The sequence below is a fragment of the Bufo gargarizans genome, chromosome 1, assembly GCF_014858855.1.
Source record: "Bufo gargarizans isolate SCDJY-AF-19 chromosome 1, ASM1485885v1, whole genome shotgun sequence".
NCBI classification, from domain to species: domain Eukaryota; kingdom Metazoa; phylum Chordata; class Amphibia; order Anura; family Bufonidae; genus Bufo; species Bufo gargarizans.
In genome coordinates, this window is record NC_058080.1 from 184,948,085 (window position 1) to 184,969,396 (window position 21,312).

At 48.3% G+C, this 21,312-nt stretch overlaps 1 protein-coding gene across 2 annotated transcripts in view; it reads right to left on the minus strand.

Moving 5' to 3' along the window:
- Nucleotides 1-20,862, minus strand: part of ARHGAP10 (Rho GTPase activating protein 10) — a 353,126-nt gene extending 332,264 nt beyond the window's left edge. For both annotated transcript variants that reach the window (XM_044300373.1, XM_044300381.1), the window contains exon 1: nucleotides 20,458-20,862. In XM_044300373.1, the coding sequence (XP_044156308.1) occupies nucleotides 20,458-20,611 (154 nt within the window). In that variant the 5' untranslated portion in view covers nucleotides 20,612-20,862. The remainder of the gene's footprint in view (nucleotides 1-20,457) is intronic.
- Between the last annotated feature and the right edge of the window lie 450 nt (nucleotides 20,863-21,312).

Below are 21,312 nucleotides of genomic sequence, written 5' to 3' on the forward strand. Positions count from 1 at the left end.
ACATTAAAGGGGTTTTCTTGCATTTTAATATTGATGAGCTATAATAGGTCATTAATATCAGATCAGTGGGGGTCCGACACCCGGCACCCCAGCCGCTCAGCTGGTTGAATGGAAGGCCGCATTCCATGCGAGTGCTGCCTTCCTTTGTTTACCTGCTGGCAGTCGACAGCGCACCAGCAAGCAGGCATAACTACAAGCCATCCCATTTATTTCAATAGGATGGCTCGATCCTCTACACTTGAATAGACAACACACTAAGGCCTCTTGCACCGACCGTGGGGATGTCGCATGCAGATCGCGACCCCATTCACTTGAATGGGGTCCGCGATCCGTCCGTCCCGCAAAATGATAGGACAAGTTCTATCTTTTTGCGGAACGGAAGCACGGAACCCCCACGAAAGCACTCCGTAGTGCTCCCGTAGCTTTCCGTTTCGTATCTACGGATTTGCGGACCCATTCAAGTGAATGGGTCCGCATCCATGGTGCGGAATGCACACGGCCGGTGCCCCTTGTGTTGCGGTCATGTGCAAGAGGCCTAAGGGTTGGTTCACACAGTTTTTTGGAGGAGGTTTTAAAGGCAGATGTTTTACAGCCACAGCCAGAAGTGGATGTACAATCCTTCCTTTATATTCCCAATCCTTTTGAAACCACTTCTGGCTTTGACTAAAACACCTGCAGGAAAACCTGCCTCAAAAAACTCAGCGTGAACCTACCCTTAAGGCTACTTTCACACCAGCGGCAGCCTTCTCCAGCAAGCTGTTTCGGCAGGTGAACAGCCTGCTGGATCCGTGCTGCCGCTAGTGCACATATGCCGCCAGGAGTCGACTCCAGCCCCTTTCACTATAATTGGGCCAGCCCTTGCGGCCGCATGAATGGGGCCGGAGCGAACTACTGGCGGCATGGTGCACTAGCGGCAGCACGGATCCAGCAGGCTGTTTCCCCACCGGAACAGCCTGCCGGAGAAGGCTGCCGCTAGTGTGAAAGTAGCCTAAAAGGAGTTCTCCGGGAATAATCATTTTTTTAGTATGTGCCCACAGCCTGCCTGTCTAAGCAGAAGATTCATACTTACCTGCTCCACACTGCTCTCCAGCAAAAGTGTGGAATCTGAAGAAGAGTCAGTGTGTTCCCTGCAGTGCTGACACCCGACACAGCATGTGCATGGTCATATGCTCCGCAGCAGCCGATGACTAGCTTCAGTGGTGACGTGGCCACAAGCAGCACATCACCACTCAAGCCAGTCATTGGCTGCAGTGGAGCATGTGACCATGCCCACACTATGCCAGATGTCATCACTGCAGGGAACACACAGACTCTTCTTCAGATTCCACACTTTTGCTAGAGAGCAGTGTGTGAGGTGTGTGAATGTTGCTGAGGTGTGATTTACATACACTCAATTTGCAATCTGAGTGACAGGTGTGTGTAAGGGTCCATTCACACGTCCGTAGTGTATTGCGGATCCGCACCCCCATACAACTGCCTATTCTTGTCCGCAATTGAGGATGCATCCATTCCTGCCCCATAGAGAATTAATTGGTCTGCACTCGTTCCGCAAAAAAAACATAACCTGTCCTATTCTTGTCCGTTTTGCGGACAAGAATAGGCAGTTATATTAATGGCTGTCCGTGCCGTTCCGCAAATTGCGGAATGCACACGGACGCCATCCGTGTTTTGCGGACCTCAAAACACACAACGGTCGTGTGCATTAGGGCTTAAGCGAATCAAGCTTCGGATCATAGATCCGAAGTCGATTTGTTAAAGAACTTCGATTTTAATGCTGTATTAAAATGTATGGGCTGCGAGTAGGCAAAATTCATATCGCCTGAAGCCACGCGAGCTATCTGTAGCTTTAAAAACATTTCAAAATAGGAATCCGAAGTCGGGTTTGGCACCTGTTGGTACCTCGATACCGTACCCGACTTCGGATTCCTATTTTAAAATCTTTTTAAAGACGCAGATAGGTATAACGAAAATGTTTTTAAAGATGGAGATAGGAATACCGAATGAATTCACCAAAGAATTTTGCCTACGCGCAACCCATACATTTTAATGTACATTTTTGAACAAATCGACTCTGGATCTATGATCTGAAGCGCGATTCACTTAAGACTAGTGAGGATCATTATTGCATCCACTGTACATTGGGTGGGATTAAGTAAAAACAGACTCATTCAATACAGAAATCGCACACAGTTTGTGTAGCTCCCGTTCATTATTATACAGAAGTTATGGAAACAGTGTAGCCCAGTCAGCCATTTTTGCAGATCCACTCGGTCCAGCGCTTACTCTGGTCATTCGCATTGGCATAGATGGATATAAAACTCTTTAAGGCCTCTTTCACACGGGCGAGTCTTCCGCGCTGGTGCAATGCGTGAGGTGAACGCATTGCACTCGCACTGAATCCGGACCCATTCGTTTCTATGGGGCTGTGTACACAAGCAGGTGATTTTCACGCATCACTTGTGTGTTGCGTGAAAATCGCAGCATGTTCTATATTCTGTGTTTTTCAAGCAAGCATCCACAAGCAAGTGCAGATGCGGTGCGATTTTCACGCACAGTTGCTAGGAGACGATCAGGATGTGGACCTGATCATTATTATTTTCCCTTATAAGGGAAAATAATAGCATTCTTAATACAGAATGCATAGTACAATAGGGTTGGAGGGGTTAAAAAATGTTATATATATATATATATAAAACTCACCTTAATCCACTTGATCGCGCAGCCCGACTTCTGTCTTCTTTGCTGTGCACAGGAAAAGGACCTTTGATGACGTCACTGCAATCATCACATGGTCCGTCACATGATCCATCACCATGGTAAACGATCATGTGATGGAACATGTGATGAGCGTAGTGACGTCATCAAAAGGTCCTATTTCTCAAAGAAGAAGACAGAAGAGATGCCGGCTCCGCAAACAAGTGGATTAAGGCGAGTTAAATTATTTTTATTTATTTTTTAACCCCTCCAGCCCTATTGTACTATGCATTCTGTATTCAGAATGCTATTATTTTCCATTATAACCATGTTATAAGAGGAAATAATACAATCTACACAACCTTGAACCCAAACCTGAACTTCTGTGAAGAAGTTCAGGTCTGGGTACCACAGTCAGTTTTTCATCACGAGCGTGCAAAACACATTGCACCCGCGCGATAAAAACTGAACGGAACACAATAGCAGTCAAAACTGACTGCAATTGGGTACCTACTCGCACGGGTTTGCCGCAAGGCATCCGGACCTTATCCGGACACGCTCGCGTGAAAGAGGCCTAAGAGTACATTCACAAGGGACAGGTCCACTGCAGATTTTCTGGAATTCCACAGTAGAAATTCAAAATATTAACTGAAATTCTGCTCATTTAAAATCTGCACCGCAGGTCAGGTTAAGGGCTCATTCACACGACCGTATGTATTTTGTGGTCCGCAAAAAATGGATCAAAAAAAAATACGGATGACGTCCGTGTGCATTCCGTATTTTGCGGAACGAAACAGCTGGCCCTTCAAATAACAGTACTATCCTTGTCTTGCGAAACGGAAATACGGAAATGGAATGCACACGGAGTAACTTCATTTTTTTTGTTGTGGAACTGTTGAAATGAATGGTTCTGGATTAAGTCCGAAAAAAACAAAAAAAAAACAAACAAACAAGCGAACGGAAAAAATATATACGGTCGTGTGAAGGCTGTGCTCACACTGAGTTTTTCTGTGCTGAAAAAAAACAAAAACTGATGTGGAATCTGCTTCTAATCCTGACCAAAAATGAACACATCACTTATTTCTCCATGCCATGGTTTTTAAAACTGCAAATGGAATAAAAAAAAGAAAATCTCCCGCTGAAATCAGGTGCATGGATTATAATGTATTTTATGAGAAAATTTTAGGTGTGGAATCCGCTCCAAAAGCAACGTAAACTAAAACCTCTGTGTGAACATAACCTAAGTCTGTGATTGTGAGCCAAAACCAGGTGCAGATCAAAAACCCAGAACAGGTACAAATCTTCCCATTACACCTTATCTCTGTGTAGTCTTCACTCCTGGTTTAGGGCTTGTTCACACGACCGTTGGTGTTACGTGCCCGTGAACCGCAAATTGCGGTCCGCAATGCACGGGAACCTTGCGTGGGGCAGGCCCATGGGGATTGCAGACCCATTCACTTGAATGGGTCAGCGATCCCTCTATTCCGCAAAAAGATAGAGCATGTTCTATCTTTTTGCGGTGCGGAGGCACGTAAAGGTATTGCTTCCGTAGTGTTCCAGTTCCATGCTTCCATTTCACATCTCCGGATTTGCGGACCCATTGAAATGAATGGGTTTGCATCCGTGATGCGGAATGACAACGGAACAGTGCCCATGTATTGCAGATCCGCAAATGCGGTCCACAATACGGGAAAGGGACACCAATGGTCGTGTGAACGAGCCCTTAGGCTCACAATCACTGATGGAAATCACTGACTAAACACTGACAGTACAAAAGCGACCTAAGGCCACGAGTGTATTCAGTGCGAAAAATGAGCTCTGTGTGTCATAGGTATGGCCCGCCCTGAATACTGCTTCTAGGACATAACGCCATGGGACTATAATGATTTACAATGCTGTGTGTTCCTGGCCGACCTCAACTCTAAAGAACTGTACTGACTTAATGCCTACAGTACAATTAATTGGAGTTAATGTCAGGCAGGAACACACAGCATTGTAAATCATTATAACGCCATGGGTCTAGGTCATGGGAGCAGCTTTCAAGATAGGAACACTTCTGACACAAGTAGCATTATTTTTCGCACTGCCTAAGGACTCCTGCACATGTTCGTAGCAGTTTTTGCAGTCCACAAATTGCACATCCACAAAACAAGGATATCGGCTGTGTGTGTTCAGCATTTTGCGGAACAGAACACCCTGCCTTCTATAGAAAAGTCCTATCCTTATCTGTACAATAGAGAAGAATAGGGCATGTCCTATGTTTTTGCGAGGCCACAGAGCGGACATATGGATGTGGACAGCACAAGGTGTGAGGTCCACATCTTTTGCAGCAACACTGAAGTGAATGGGTCCACACCCGACCTGCAAAAAATGTGAATTGGATGCGGACAAAAAACACGGCTGTGTGCATGAGGCGTAAGCATCTGTGAAACAGGCCTTAGGCTGAATTCAATGAGCATTAGGCCTCACTCACACGACCATTATTTTGGTCCGCATCCGAGCAGCAGTATTTGTGGCTCTAATGCGGACTCGTTCACAACGTGGCCGCAAAAGATGCGGACAGCACTCCGTGTGCTTTTCGCATCCGTCGCTCCGTTCCGTGGTCCGCAAATAAAATATAACCTGCCCTATTCTTGTCCGTTTTGCGGACAAGAATAGGCATTTATATTAATGGCTGTCCGCACCATTCCGCAAATTGCGGAACGCACACGGACGCCATCCATGTTTTGCGGACCGCAAAACACACAACGGTCGTGTGCATGAGGCCTTATACAGATGTATTTTGGACCCATATTACTTCCATGTGTTATGGACATCCCCAATTTTATCTATGTTCCTGAGAGGTTGGACCAGTTAGACCCTCTGCCGGGCTGTAACACACGGGTGTAATTGTAATAGACAGAAATTACAGGTGTATTATGCTCGTAGGAATCCTGCGGCACTGCAGTTTCTTGGCCGTCTATCCAGGCACAGAGGCTTATTCATGAGCACAACTGTGCCTGGTAAGTGCTACAACTCCATTTATGTGAATGGGTTAAATTGCGGCCACAGCTGCATGTGCACACGAACCCATCTGCCTGGAGAAACAATGAAGGGCTGTGGTGCTCCAGAGAGCGCTGCAGCCCTTCATTCAGCTGATCATTGGCGTCAGACCCTCACCAATCACACATTGATAGGCAATTCTAAGAATGGGACATCAATGGGTTTTTCTCGGAAACCCCTTTTGAGATGTATTTGTCAGTTTTAGCCAATAGATATGAAATATGCAAAAAAAAAACTTGAATTGGTAGAATGGTGTTGAATAGAGATGTGAGGATCACAACTAGTGGAGTCATGTTCAGAATATGAAAAAGGAGTGGTTCTGAATTGGGCATTCATCATACAAACACAACAACCCAGCAGCACTATTACTCTACTCTTCTTGGCAAGATAACTCTTGTCTGTGCAGATTTTAAACCATTTGTGGATACATAAGACTTAACAGTAAGACTTGTCTAATCTTCTATAGCTCCAATATAAATATATGCAGATTCTCAGGACTAGTCAAGTCATTTTCTGTTCTCAGCAGCTCTTCCCTCATAACAACACATTTACCCGCCAATATAATGCGTCCACTATTTATTATATTAGTTATTAGGTACACATCTCGCTGTGATGAATGAAAGACTCACCGACGCAAAAAATAGCATTTTTACATAAAGAAATAAATATACATATATTAATACCCTGTAATATAATTGCTTGTAAATCTACAATTATATACAAATGCAAACTGTGGCCAAAAGTTTTGAGACGGACACACATTTTGGTTTTCACAAAGTTGCTGTTTCAGTGTTTTTAGATCTTTTTGTCAGATGTTTCTGTGGTATTTCGTAAGTTTTTTTTTACTTTAAGGGTACTTTCACACTTGCGTTTTTCTTTTGCGGCATAGAGTTCCGTCACAGGGGCTCTATACCGGAAAAAAACTGATCAGTTTTATCCCCATGCATTCTGAATGGAGAGTAATCCGTTCAGTTTGCATCAGGATGTCTTCAGTTCAGTCGTTTTGACTGATCAGGCAAAAGAGAAAACCGCAGCATGCTACGGTTTTCTCTCCGGCCAAAAAAACTGAAGACATGCCTGAACGCCGGATCCGGCATTTTTTCCCATAGGAATGTATTAGCGCCAGATCCGGCATTCAGAATACCGGAATGCCGGATCCGTCGTTCCGGCATGCGCATGCGCAGATCGGCAAAAATGTGAAAAATGTACAAGACGGATCCGTCTGTCCGCATGACAAGCGGAGAGACGGATCCGTCCTTGCAATGCATTTGTGAGACGGATCCGCATCCGGATCCGTCTCACAAATGCTTTCAGTCAGCGGCAGATCGGCGGATCCGGCGGCCAGTTCCGACGACGGAACTGGCCGCCGGATCACACTGCCGCAAGTGTGAAAGTAGCCTTAGTTATTTATTTTACAACTTTTATTGATAAATCCATCAAGTTAATGCAAAGACTCAATATTTCCAGTGTTGACCCTTCTTTTTCAAGACTTCTGCAGTTCGCCCCAGCATGCTGGATATCAGCTTTTGGACCAAATCCTGACTGATGTCAACCCATTCTTACTTTATCAGTGCTTGGAGTTTATCACTAATTTTCTATAGTTGTTTTGTCCACTTGTTTTTTTTTTAGGATTGACCACAGGTTCTCAGTCGGAATGAGATCTGAGTAGTTTTCTGGCCATGGACCCAAAATTTCAATGTTTTGTTCACTGAGGCACATGGTTATCACTTTTGCCTTATGACATGGTGCTCGATCATGCTGGAAAAAACATTTATCATTACCAAATTGCTCCTGGATGGTTGGAGAGGATGTTTCTAATACCATTTTATATTTGTGGCAGTGTTCTTAGGCAAAGTTATGAGTTAGCCCACTCTCCTGGATGAGATGCAACCCTACACATTAGTGGTCTCAGGATGCTGTACTGTTGGCATGACACAGGACCTATGGCAACGCTTACTTTTCTTCTCCGGTCATTTTTCCAGATGTGCTAAACAGTCTAAGGCCTCATGCACACGACCGCTGTGTGCATCCGTGGCCGTTGTGCCGTTTTCCGTTTTGGGTCCATGGAAAAATCGGAAAATGCACCGTTTTGCAGCCGAGGCCGTGATCCGTGTATCCTGTCCGTCAAAAAAATATGACCTGTCCTATTTTTTTGACGGACAACGGTTCACGGACCCATTCAAGTCAATGGGTTCGTGAAAGAACACGGATGCACACAAGATTGGCATCCGTGTCCGTGATCCGTGGCCGTAGGTTGCTTTCATACAGACGGATCCGAAGATCCGTCTGCATAAAAGCTTTTTCTGATCTAAGTTTTCACTTCGTGAAAACTCATTTCCGACAGTATATTCTAACACAGAAGCGTTCCCATGGTGATGGGGACGCTTCTAGTTAGAATACACTGCAAACTTTGTACAAGACTGCCCCCTGCTGCCTGGCAGCACCCGATCTCTTACAGGGGGATATGATAGCACAATTAACCCCTTCAGGTGCGGCACCTAAAGGGGTTAATTGTACTATCATATTCCCCTGTAAGAGATCAGGCAGACCCCCCCCCCCTCCCCAGTTTGAATATCGTTGGTGGCACAGTGTGCGCCCACCATCCCCCCCCCCCCTTTCCTCCCTCTATAGTTAAAAATCGTTGGTGGCACAGTGTGCGCCCACCATCGCCCCCCCCTTCCTCCCTCTATAGTTAAAAATCGTTGGTGGCACAGTGTGCGCCCACCATCGCCCCCCCCCTTCCTCCCTCTATAGTTAAAAATCGTTGGTGGCACAGTGTGCGCCCACCCCCTTCCTCCCTCTATAGTTAAAAATCGTTGGTGGCACAGTGTGCGCCCACCATCGCCCCCCCCCCTTCCTCCCTCTATAGTTAAAAATCGTTGGTGGCACAGTGTGCGCCCACCATCGCCCCCCCCTCTAGTTAAAAATCGTTGGTGGCACAGTGTGCGCCCACCATCGCCCCCCCCCCTCTCTCTATAGTAGTAACAACCATTGGTGGCAGTGTGCGGCCTCCCATTCCCCCCCCCCCACCACCACCACAGTAGAAGATTCATACTTACCTGCTTGCTGCTGCGATGTCTGTGACCGGCCGGGAGCTCCTCCTACTGGTAAGTGACAGTTCTTTAGCAATGCGCCGCACAGACCTTTCACTTATCAGTAGGTGGAGCTCCCGGCCGGTCACAGACATCGCAGCAGCAAGCAGGTAAGTATGAATCTTCTACTGTGGTGGGGGGGGGGGGGGGGAATGGGAGGCCGCACACTGCCACCAATGGTTGTTACTACTATAGAGAGAGGGGGGGCCGATGGTAGGCACACACTGTGCCACCAACGATTTTTAACTATAGAGGGAGGAAGGGGGGGGGGCGATGGTGGGCGCACACTGTGCCACCAACGATTTTTAACTATAGAGGGAGGGGGGGGGGCGAAGGTGGGCGCACACTGTGCCACCAACGATATTCAAACTGGGGAGGGGGGGGCTGCCCCCTGCTGCCTGGCAGCCCTGATCTCTTACAGGGGGATATGATAGTACAATTAACCCCTTCAGGTGCGGCACCTGAGGAGTTAATTGTGCTGATCACGGCCCCCTGTAAGAGATCGGGTGCTGCCAGGCAGCAGGGGGCAGTCATGTACACAGTTTTTCAGTGTATTCTAACCTGAAGCGTCCCCATCACCATGGGAACGCCTCTGTGTTAGAATATACTGTCGGAAATGAGTTTCACGATGTAGCTCATATCCGACAGTATATTCTAACATAGAGGAGTTCCCATGGTGATGGGGACGCTTCAAGTTATGTTCGGGTGTCCGCCTGGCCGTGCGGAGGCAAGCGGATCCGTCCAGACTTATAATGTAAGTCAATGGGGACGGATCCGTTTGAAGATGACACACTGTGGCTCAATTTTCAAACGGATCCGTCCCCCATTGACTTTCAATGTAAAGTCTGGACGGATCCGTCTGAGGCTATTTTCACACTTTAGAAATGTTTTAACAATATAATGCAGACGGATCCGCTCTGAACGGAGCCACCGTCTGCATTATGAACACAAGTGTGAAAGTAAAGGGACTCCTGACTTTACATTGAAAGTCAATGAGGACGGATCCGTTTGCAATTGCACCATATTGTGTCAACGTCAAACGGATCCGTCCCCATTGACTTGCATTGTAATTCAGGACGGATCCGTTTGGCTCCGCACGGCCAGGCGGACGCCAAAACGACTTTTTTTTCATGTCCGTGGATCCTCCAAAAATCAAGGAAGACCCACGGACGAAAAAACGGTCACGGATCACGGACCCACGGACCCCGTTTTTGCGGACCGTGAAAAAAAACTGTCGTGTGCATGAGGCCTAAGGGGCTTTATCAGAGAAAATAACATTACCCTAGTCCAGGCATGCTCAACCTGCGGCCCTCCAGCTGTTTCAAAACTACAACTCCCAGCATGCCCTAACAGCCTACAGCAGGGCATTGTGGGAGTTGTATTTTTACAACAGCTGGAGGGCCGCAGGTTGAGCATGCCTGCCCTAGTCGTTGACACCAGGTCATCCTCGAAAAGTCTTCACCTCACTGTGCATGCCAATCCTACAGTATCCAGAGACCATTCATGTGTGGGGTTGCTTCTCATCCAAGGGCGTTGGCTCACTCACAATTCTGCCTAATGGCATTGCCACAAATGAAGGAACGGTATCAAAACATCTTCCAAGAGCAACTTCTCCCAACCATCCAGGAGCAATTTGGTGATGAACAATTCCTTTTCCAACATGATGGAGCAACATGTCATAAGGCAAAAGTGATAACTATGTGGCTCAGTGAACAAAACATTAAAGTTTTGGATCTATGACCAGGAAACGCCTCACATCTCAACCCCATTGAGAACCATGGTCAACCTTTAAAACACGAATGCACAAACTAACACAGCAATTATGATAAACCCCAAGCACCGATTAGGTACGAATGGGTTGCCAGGAGCCAGAATTAGGCCCAGAAGCTGCCAGGAAAAACTGCAGAAGTCTTGAAGATGAAGTGTCAAGTTTTTGCAATAACGTAATGTATAGAAGTTAAAAAAAAAGTTTAAAAAATGTTTATAATTGTACTTCAGTACACCATAGAAACATCTGACAAAAAGATCAAAGAACACTAAAGAAACAGGTTTGTGAAAATGAAAAATGTGTCATTCTCAAAACTTTTGGCCATGACTCTACCTAGAATTTTCTTGGCTTTGGATACATTTTTCTCTGTGCACACTTCAGACAGCAGGTGGGCAAGAGGGATCCTTGCTTTGTCTGCACATTGCAGGATCTAGTACAGGAAGTAACTATGAGATCATGTTAAGACTTGATGTATATAGCTGTAAGCACACAGTACAGTTACTGAAATCAGAACCCAAGCGCAAAATTTAAGCACACCCTGTGGTCATTTAAAAATAAGTTCAAAAGCAGCACAACAAAATGACAAGTCCAAACCATAAGAAGAAACTTCTTTTTAGGCCTCTTTCACACTACAGTATGTTCATTTCAGTGTTTTGCAATCCGTTTTTCACGGATCCGTTGTTCCGTTTTTTTGCTTCCGTTGTGGTTCCGTTTCCATTCCGTTGTTCCGTTCCGTTTTTCCGTATGGCATATACAGTATACAGTAATTACATAGAAAAAATTGGGCTGGGCATAACATTTTCAATAGATGGTTCAGAAAAAACGGAACGGAAACGGAAGACATACGGATGCATTTCCGTATGTGTTCCGTTTTTTTTGCGGACCCATTGACTTGAATGGAGCCACGGACCATGATTTGCAGGCAATAATAGGACATGTTCTATCTTTCAACGGAACGGAAAAACGGAAATACGGAAACGGAATGCATACGGAACACATTCCATTTTTTTGCGGAACCATTGAAATGAATGGTTCCGTATACGGACCGTATACGGAACGCAAAAAACGGACCGCAAAACGGAAAAAAAAAACGGTAGTGTGAAAGAGGCCTTAGGAGCATATGCAAAAAATGTTGTGAGACATGACTAAGGCCTATTTCACTTGTTTGTGTCCGGTGATGACATTCGTGACAAGATGGTTCATCCGTTAACACATCCAGAATCCGTGTAAGGTATATGTGTGCATTTTTGACCTTCATGTGTCATCCTTATTCCATGGACACTGCTAGGCTGAAAATTATTTTCCAGAGGATCTCCTACCAATGATCCATAGAGTATAATATGTGCGAGGGATCTATAATCATGGGCAAAAACAGGGTATGCTTCCGCAGTGTCACCATAGACCCACGGTCCATGGAAAACCACTGATGTCTGAATACACACAGTACATGCGAGACCGTGGACATCCATGATTCACCGGCACGTGAAAGAGGCCTATATGTACTATTTATTATGGGCTGTGACTGTCGCTCAAAAGTCTGTGCCCAAACTCATTTTGGCTACAAACCAGAGTCTCACTGATATTTGAACACCCAAAAACATTAAAGAAGAACAAACAGGACATCATGGTGATAACAAGTCTCCTCGACCACACTGTGTATGGTGAGCATATGTGATTTAGATCAATTTCTACACTAGATAAACAGCAATATACCCTGCAGGGAGAAAACCATGGAGAGGCTGCCCTAAAAATGGCGGCTTAATCTCTCCAAGCGTGTCCTCTGTGTTAGTAAGTTAACAGGGGACCCTGGGGAACAGAAACCCAAGTGTGCCTTCAAATGCAGCAAATCTTGTCGCATACATTTTCTGAGACTGAAAATCAGTTCCATTGATGTGAATGGGGCCTGCACAAATCCATGCAGCCAATCACCGTAAGCATGGAACTGACTTTCAGTTGCAGAAAATTTCTGCAGAAAAATGTACCACATGTGAAGGCCCCAGCCATGAACTTAATACTGCAACCCCTTCCACTCGGGCATCAGTAGGAACCTCTGCTTCTGAACCATCCTTACTTATTTTCTACCATGAAAGGCTCTGTTCACACTGCATGTGGAATATCCATTTGGTGTAGGTCAGTAAATGCTCCTGGCGCATTACCTGAAAAATACAATAGTACGCCATAGAGCCACCTTCTTCTCTGTGCAGGAATGCATAGGAAAGCAAGGATGCATCATCCGCACCAAGGACCTGTCCTTAAAGGGGTTGTCCAGGTTCAGAGCTGAACCCGGACATATCCCCATTTTCACCCAGGCAGCCCCCCCGACTTGAGCATCGGAGCAGTTCATGCTGCGATGTTCTCCTTTGCCCTGCGCTAAATCGCATTTTCTGGAGTTCCGGTGACGTACTGGGCTCTCCATGGGGAGGCTTCCGCCTAGCAGGAAGCCCAGTGACGTCACCGGGTCTGATGGGCGGACTTTAGCGCTGCCCTAGCCTGTAAAACAGCCAGGGCATCGCTAAAGCCCGCCCATCAGAGCTGGTGACGTCACCGAACACACTGCTGGGCGGAAGCTTCCGCCCGGTAATGTGTTATTGTAAATAAAAGAGCCCTTGCCCTCCGCGATCCTGCACAGGGCAAGGGAGAGCATCGGAGCATGAAATGCTCTGATGCTAAAATCAGGCAGGCTGCCTGGGGGAAATTATGAGCTGAACCCAGACAACCCCTTAATGGCAGTCAATCGCAGCTGTATGTGGGGTCATGTGATTAAAAGACCTGTCCATCTTTGGGGGGGGGGGGTAGAGAATCATTAAAGGAAACTTGTCATTACAGGCTCATACTGCCGGGGATTCGGACACCACTAACTTGAAGACAGGATCCCCTTTATGACCCTACAGGGTCCCCATCAGAGAAAGCTTTTACTCTAACCTTACATAATGGCCTTGCTCCCCATTGATTTCAAATTTTATCCACTTAGCTGTTGTAAACAACGTGAATGGTGCCATGTATAACCAGGTATGGTACAGCAGTGCTCCAGAATTAGAGAAATGCATCAGTGGTGGCTTTCTACCACCGCACCTTGTAGAGAAATGCCTGAAGAAGGGTGTTTTACCGCCTGAATGGTGGTAGCAATAAGAAATTCTTTATTTGCAAGCATAGTCAAGTGAGTGCGGTCTATAATTCTAGAGCTGCTTGACGCAAGACCTATAGGGGTTATCCCATTTCAGAACCCCCCACCCCATGCGCCGGGCCCTAGTCCCCGCATCGCCGCTGCTGCTTCTCCCTGCACACCAATGAAAACATCCGGTGTCGAGGGGGGGGGGCTGCTCCCCCCAGACACCGGATGTTTACATCAGTGTACAGGGAGAAGCAGCAGTGGCGGTGCGCAGGGAGCAGGGTAAGTATATTCCCTCTGAGAGGCCTGGCACATGGGGGGCGGGGATGTTTCTAAAATCGGATAACCCCTTTAAAGGAGCGCCCATAGGCCAGTGCTTTTTTCTACAGTGTGCAAGTGCAGCCACCGCTGATGGATTGCAGGGTGGTCGTACCCATGGAAACGAGCAGTGTATAATGTGGTGTAAATTAATTCCAGCCAGCAAAAGAAGCAATATGGACAATCACAATACATTAGTAACTGCCTTGTATTAACTTTCTCAGCCATTTGCTGAAGCGAGACAACCTTTTAAGCTTAGAGGAATCAGGGTACAACTACATTGCGCAGTCGTGTGCTGCTTCCAACATGGCCATGTTTGAGTACTGCAGCAAGGGACAGTACTGAAGGTGCTGCGCAATCATTATCCGTTCAGACTGACTAAACTGTGCGGTGGGCAGTACAATCGAGTCACATCGCTCACCTGCGCAGTGTGGTCATAGCCTACTGACTTTCCGTAAAAAGGGATGTCCGGTTTCCTATGTTAATCACCTATCCTCAGTATAAGTAATCAATATCAGATTGGTGGGGATCCGACTCCTAACACCCCTGCCGACCAGCTGTTGTAAGAGAACGCAGCGCTCACCATTGATATCTCAGAGGCAAGCAGGTGCAATTACAGCTCATCAGTCCCCATTCACTTAAATGGGAAGGAGCATTCGCGTGAATGGGGTGGAGAAGCTGTAATTACATGTGCTCGCCTCACCGCTGAGCTGAAGGAAAAATCTACCTCAAAACTAAAATCTGCTCCATAAACCTCTGTGTGAACCTACCCTAAGGCCTCTTGCACACGACAGTATGTATTTTGTGGTCCGCAAAAAATGGATCCACAAAAAGTGCATTCCATGTTTTGCGGAAAGGAACAGCTGGCCCCTAATAGAAGAGTCCTATCCTTGTCCGTAATGCGGAACGTAAATATGGACATACGGAAACGGAATGCACATTGAGTAACTTCCTTCTTTTTTTTTGTGGACCCATTGAAATGAATGGTTCCGTATACGGTCCGCTAAAAAAAAACAAAAAAAAAAAACGGAACGGACACTGAAAGAATATACGTTTGTGTGCATGAGGCCTAAGGCTAATTTCACACCAGCATGTTTGGTCAGGAAAACAGCTACGATGCCCAGTTCCTGTACTCAGTCATTATGGTGCACGTTTCCTGGACTGAAAGATGACCCACTAGCTCTCCTGACATGACTATTTTAGTAAATACCCGCACCCCCTATGAACTAAATAATGCTGGAGCAGCTTTTCTTAGAAATTGTGTCATCCCTCATTATTCCCCCCAGAAATGACTGAGGCAAGAACCAGGCTGGGTTCAGACCTGAGCGTTTTACAGCGCGTTCCTACGCGCTGTAAAACGCTCAACAGGCAAGAACCAATGATTCCCTATGGGAATGGTTCTCACCTGAGCGTTTTACAGCGCCCGACGCCCCAAGAAGTACATGAGCTTCTTTGGGGCGTCTTGTCGCGCGTTCCCGTCCATAGACTTTAGCGGGAACGCATGACAATGGGCGTTCGCTTGTCTCTGTATGCGCGATTGCAAACGCCCGTACAATAGCGCGTACAGAGCGTAGGTTCAAGTACGCTCAGGTCTGAACCCAGCATTACTACTGGGTGTCACCGTTCCCCTTGCCAGTGCGCTGTGTTCTGACACACCGACATTGTCCAGTCAGTGCTGACTATGTACAGGCGCATCCTAGTCACAGGGGAATGGCGGGGACGGACTGAGAACTTATAGGGGTTATCCAATAGTACAAATACCCCCCCACAATGCCTCATGTTGTAGGCAGATCCACATTCACAGTAGGCGGGGCCAGCAATACCACAGTAGAACCAGATACCACAGTGCAGCACAAAATACCGCCCCAGCAGAACCAGATACCACAGTGCAGCACAAAATACCGCCCCAGCAGAACCAGATACCACAGTGCAGCACAAAATACCGCCCCAGCAGAACCAGATACCACAGTGCAGCACAAAATACCGCCCCAGCAGAACCAGATACCACAGTGCAGCACAAAATACCGCCCCAGCAGAACCAGATACCACAGTGCAGCACAAAATACCGCCCCAGCAGAACCAGATACCACAGTGCAGCACAAAATACCGCCCCAGCAGAACCAGATACCACAGTGCAGCACAAAATACCGCCCCAGCAGAACCAGATACCACAGTGCAGCACAAAATACCGCCCCAGCAGAACCAGATACCACAGTGCAGCACAAAATACCGCCCCAGCAGAACCAGATACCACAGTGCAGCACAATATACCGCCCCAGCAGAACCAGATACCACAGTGCAGCACAATATACCGCCCCAGCAGAACCAGATACCACAGTGCAGCACAATATACCGCCCTAGCAGAACCAGATACCACAGTGCAGCACAATATACCGCCCCAGCAGAACCAGATACCACAGTGCAGCACAATATACCGCCCCAGCAGAACCAGATACCACAGTGCAGCACAATATACCGCCCCAGCAGAACCAGATACCACAGTGCAGCACAATATACCGCCCCAGCAGAACCAGATACCACAGTGCAGCACAATATACCGCCCCAGCAGAACCAAATACCACAGTGCAGCACAATATACCACCCCAGCAGAACCAAATACCACAGTGCAGCACAATATACCGCCCCAGCAGAACCAAATACCACAGTGCAGCACAATATACCGTCCCAGCTGAACCAAATACCACAGTGCAGCACAATATACCACCCCAGCAGAACCAGATACCACAGTGCAGCACAATATCCTGCCCCAGCAGAACCAGATACCACAGTGCAGTACAATATACCGTCCCAGCAGAACCAGATACCACAGTGCAGCACAATATACTGACCCAGCAGAACCAAATACCACAGTGTAGCACAAAATCCCGCCAAAATTTTTTCAAATATATCACCGTCCCGAATTGAATTAAGAAGGGCACCTGTGGCCGTCGGAAATTTCCCTGTAGGGTCTATCGCCAGCCCTGGGGAATGGTAACGCCCAGTCTATTTATAACAGAGGAAAGACACCATACAGATCTCTAAGAACAGATGCCCCAGAATTATTTTATGTACAATAGAAGGATTTCCTAAAAAATAAAAATGAAAAAAGAAGACTAAGCCGGCCACAGACAAACGTGGAGGAAAGCCATGTCCGCCACTGACTGGCCATACCATCAATGCTATAAAAAGAGTGACTTCATTTCCTCCTGGAGGCCACATTAGTGGTCACCAGTCACACATGACCGTGCACCTGTCAGACCATCCCGCCTATGGCTTGAGTGACTGCTGAGTGCAGAGCATTCACAGGGCTGTCACTATGAGTGTGAGCACAGCCTGAGTGACTGCTGAGTGCATTCCCAGGACTGTCACCATGAGTGTGAGCACAGCCTGAGTGACTGCTGAGTGCATTCCCAGGACTGTCACCATGAGAGTGAGCCCAGCCTGAGTGACTGCTGAGTGCATTCCCAGGACTGTCACCATGAGAGTGAGCCCAGCCTGGGTGACTGCTGAGTGCATTCCCAGGACTGTCACTATGAGTGTGAGCACAGCCTGAGTGACTGCTGAGTGCATTCCCAGGACTGTCACTATGAGTGTAAGGCCACACTGAGTGACTGCTGAGTGCATTCCCAGGACTGTCACTATGAGTGTGAGCCCAGCCTGAGTGACTGCTGAGTGCATTTCCAGGACTGTCACTATGAGTGTGAGCCCAGCCTGAGTGACTGCTGAGTGCATTTCCAGGACTGTCACTATGAGTGTAAGCACAGCCTGAGTGACTGCTGAGTGCATTCCCAGTACTGTCACTATGAGTGTGAGCCCTGCCTGAGTGACTGCTGAGTGCATTTCCAGGACTGTCACTATGAGTGTGAGCCCAGCCTGAGTGACTGCTGAGTGCATTCCCAGGACTGTCACTATGAGTGTAAGCCCAGACTGAGTGACTGCTGAGTGCATTCCCAGGACTGTCACTATGAGTGTGAGCACAGCCTGAGTGACTGCTGAGTGCATTCCCAGGACTGTCACTATGAGTGTGAGCCCAGCCTGAGTGACTGCTGAGTGCATTCCCAGTACTGTCACTATGAGTGTGAGCCCTGCCTGAGTGACTGCTGAGTGCATTTCCAGGACTGTCACTATGAGTGTGAGCCCTGCCTGAGTGACTGCTGAGTGCATTTCCAGGACTGTCACTATGAGTGTGAGCCCAGCCTGAGTGACTGCTGAGTGCATTCCCAGGACTGTCACTATGAGTGTAAGCCCAGACTGAGTGACTGCTGAGTGCATTCCCAGGACTGTCACTATGAGTGTAAGCCCAGACTGAGTGACTGCTGAGTGCATTCCCAGGACTGTCACTATGAGTGTAAGCCCAGACTGAGTGACTGCTGAGTGCATTCCCAGGACTGTCACTATGAGTGTAAGCCCAGACTGAGTGACTGCTGAGTGCATTCCCAGGACTGTCACTATGAATGTGAGCCCAGCCTGAGTGACTGCTGAGTGCATTCCCAGGACTGTCACTATGAGTGTGAGCCCAGCCTGAGTGACTGCTGAGTGCATTCCCAGGACTGTCACTATGAGTGTAAGCCCAGACTGAGTGACTGCTGAGTGCATTCCCAGGACTGTCACTATGAGTGTGAGCACAGCCTGAGTGACTGCTGAGTGCATTCCCAGGACTGTCACTATGAGTGTGAGCCCAGCCTGAGTGACTGCTGAGTGCATTCCCAGGACTGTCACTATGAGTGTGAGCCCAGACTGAGTGACTGCTGAGTGCATTCCTAGGACTGTCACTATGAGTGTAAGCCCAGCCTGAGTGACTGCTGAGTGCATTCCCAGGACTGTCACTATGAGTGTGAGCACAGCCTGAGTGACTGCTGAGTGCATTCCCAGGACTGTCACTATGAGAGTGAGCCCAGGCTGAGTGACTGCTGAGTGCATTCCCAGGACTGTCACTATGAGTGTGAGCCCAGACTGAGTGACTGCTGAGTGCATTCCCAGGACTGTCACTATGAGTGAGCCCAGACTGAGTGACTGCTGAGTGCATTCCCAGGACTGTCACTATGAGTGTGAGCACAGCCTGAGTGACTGCTGAGTGCATTCCCAGGACTGTCACTATGAGTGTGAGCCCAGCCTGAGTGACTGCTGAGTGCATTCCCAGGACTGTCACTATGAGTGTGAGCCCAGCCTGAGTGACTGCTGAGTGCATTCCCAGGACTGTCACTATGAGTGTGAGCCCAGCCTGAGTGACTGCTGAGTGCATTCCCAGGACTGTCACTATGAGAGTGAGCCCAGGCTGAGTGACTGCTGAGTGCATTCCCAGGACTGTCACTATGAGAGTGAGCCCAGGCTGAGTGACTGCTGAGTGCATTCCCAGGACTGTCACTATGAGTGTGAGCCCAGACTGAGTGACTGCTGAGTGCATTCCCAGGACTGTCACTATGAGTGAGCCCAGACTGAGTGACTGCTGAGTGCATTCCCAGGACTGTCACTATGAGTGTGAGCACAGCCTGAGTGACTGCTGAGTGCATTCCCAGGACTGTCACTATGAGTGTGAGCCCAGCCTGAGTGACTGCTGAGTGCATTCCCAGGACTGTCACTATGAGTGTGAGCCCAGCCTGAGTGACTGCTGAGTGCATTCCCAGGACTGTCACTATGAGTGTGAGCCCAGCCTGAGTGACTGCTGAGTGCATTCCCAGGACTGTCACTATGAGTGTGAGCCCAGACTGAGTGACTGCTGAGTGCATTCCTAGGACTGTCACTATGAGTGTGAGCCCACACTGAGTGACTGCTGAGTGCATTCCCAGGACTGTCACTATGAGTGAGCCCAGACTGAGTGACTGCTGAGTGCATTCCCAGGACTGTCACTATGAGTGTGAGCACAGCCTGAGTGACTGCTGAGTGCATTCCCAGGACTGTCACTATGAGAGTGAGCCCAGACTGAGTGACTGCTGAGTGCATTCCCAGGACTGTCACTATGAGTGTGAGCCCAGACTGAGTGACTGCTGAGTGCATTCCCAGGACTGTCACTATGAGTGTGAGCACAGCCTGAGTGACTGCTGAGTGCATTCCCAGGACTGTCACTATGAGTGTGAGCCCAGCCTGAGTGACTGCTGAGTGCATTCCCAGGACTGTCACTATGAGTGTGAGCCCAGACTGAGTGACTGCTGAGTGCATTCCTAGGACTGTCACTATGAGTGTGAGCCCACACTGAGTGACTGCTGAGTGCATTCCCAGGACTGTCACTATGAGTGAGCCCAGACTGAGTGACTGCTGAGTGCATTCCCAGGACTGTCACTATGAGAGTGAGCCCAGCCTGAGTGACTGCTGAGTGCATTCCCAGGACTGTCACTATGAGAGTGAGCCCAGCCTGAGTGACTGCTGAGTGCATTCCCAGGACTGTCACTATGAGTCCCAGCCTGAGGGGACAGAAAATGGCAGCTCGTGTCACTTACTCTTGGTGGCCGCTATCAGGTTCTTTCCATCCTTCACCAGGTCCTTGATGAACTTGTTGGTTCTGTCCAGCTCCGCCTCATGGGCACGTACCCTCTCCCGGAGCCAGGGGCTGTCCAGGTAGCAGTCACTAAACTCCAAGGGCTGCAGCCCCATGCTGAGGACGACCTGGCTCCTTGTAAATCCCTTAATAGGCAACCAAGACGGCGGAGAAGCGGGCAGACCGGGGGTGGCTGCTACACGGGGCTAGGCGGCACCAGGCGGGAAGTTGCAGCCGGTTCACGGAGCCCGGGCTGAGGAGACTCCGAGCTGCGGGGATGTGTGTCCGCTCAGCCCCAGTGCACACATTCCTGCACACAGAGCCCGCCCCACTAATGCCGGTGCCCTCCGCGCACATCCCTCCTGCAGCCTCCTTGCACTCCTCCTCTTTCCTTGTCCTCCAGCACGGCCCTCCCCGTCACCTCGGGCCTGACCTCCTCTCTACTAGGCTGGCAGAAGCCCTGTGCCCTGTTCTACTGGGGTGGGGTTCAAGGGGCATTTCAGTCAGCTATGTACAACTTGGGGACAATTTGTATGACTGCGTTTTACTCATTTTAGGCTAAAGAGAAGTTTTTCTATTGGTCTTTATTAAAAATATTCAGTATTTCTGTCACAAAAGGTTAACTGCTTGTCCAAGGCCTCTTGCACACGAACGTTGTGCATCCGTTCCGTGCATTGAATGCACAGCCAACATCCGTGCGCCGGGACAGATGGAGGGAGACCCATTCAACATGAATGGGTCAGTGATCCGTCCGCACCGCAAAAAAATAGAACAAGTTCTAATTTTTTTGCGGTGCGGAGGCACGGACAGAAACACC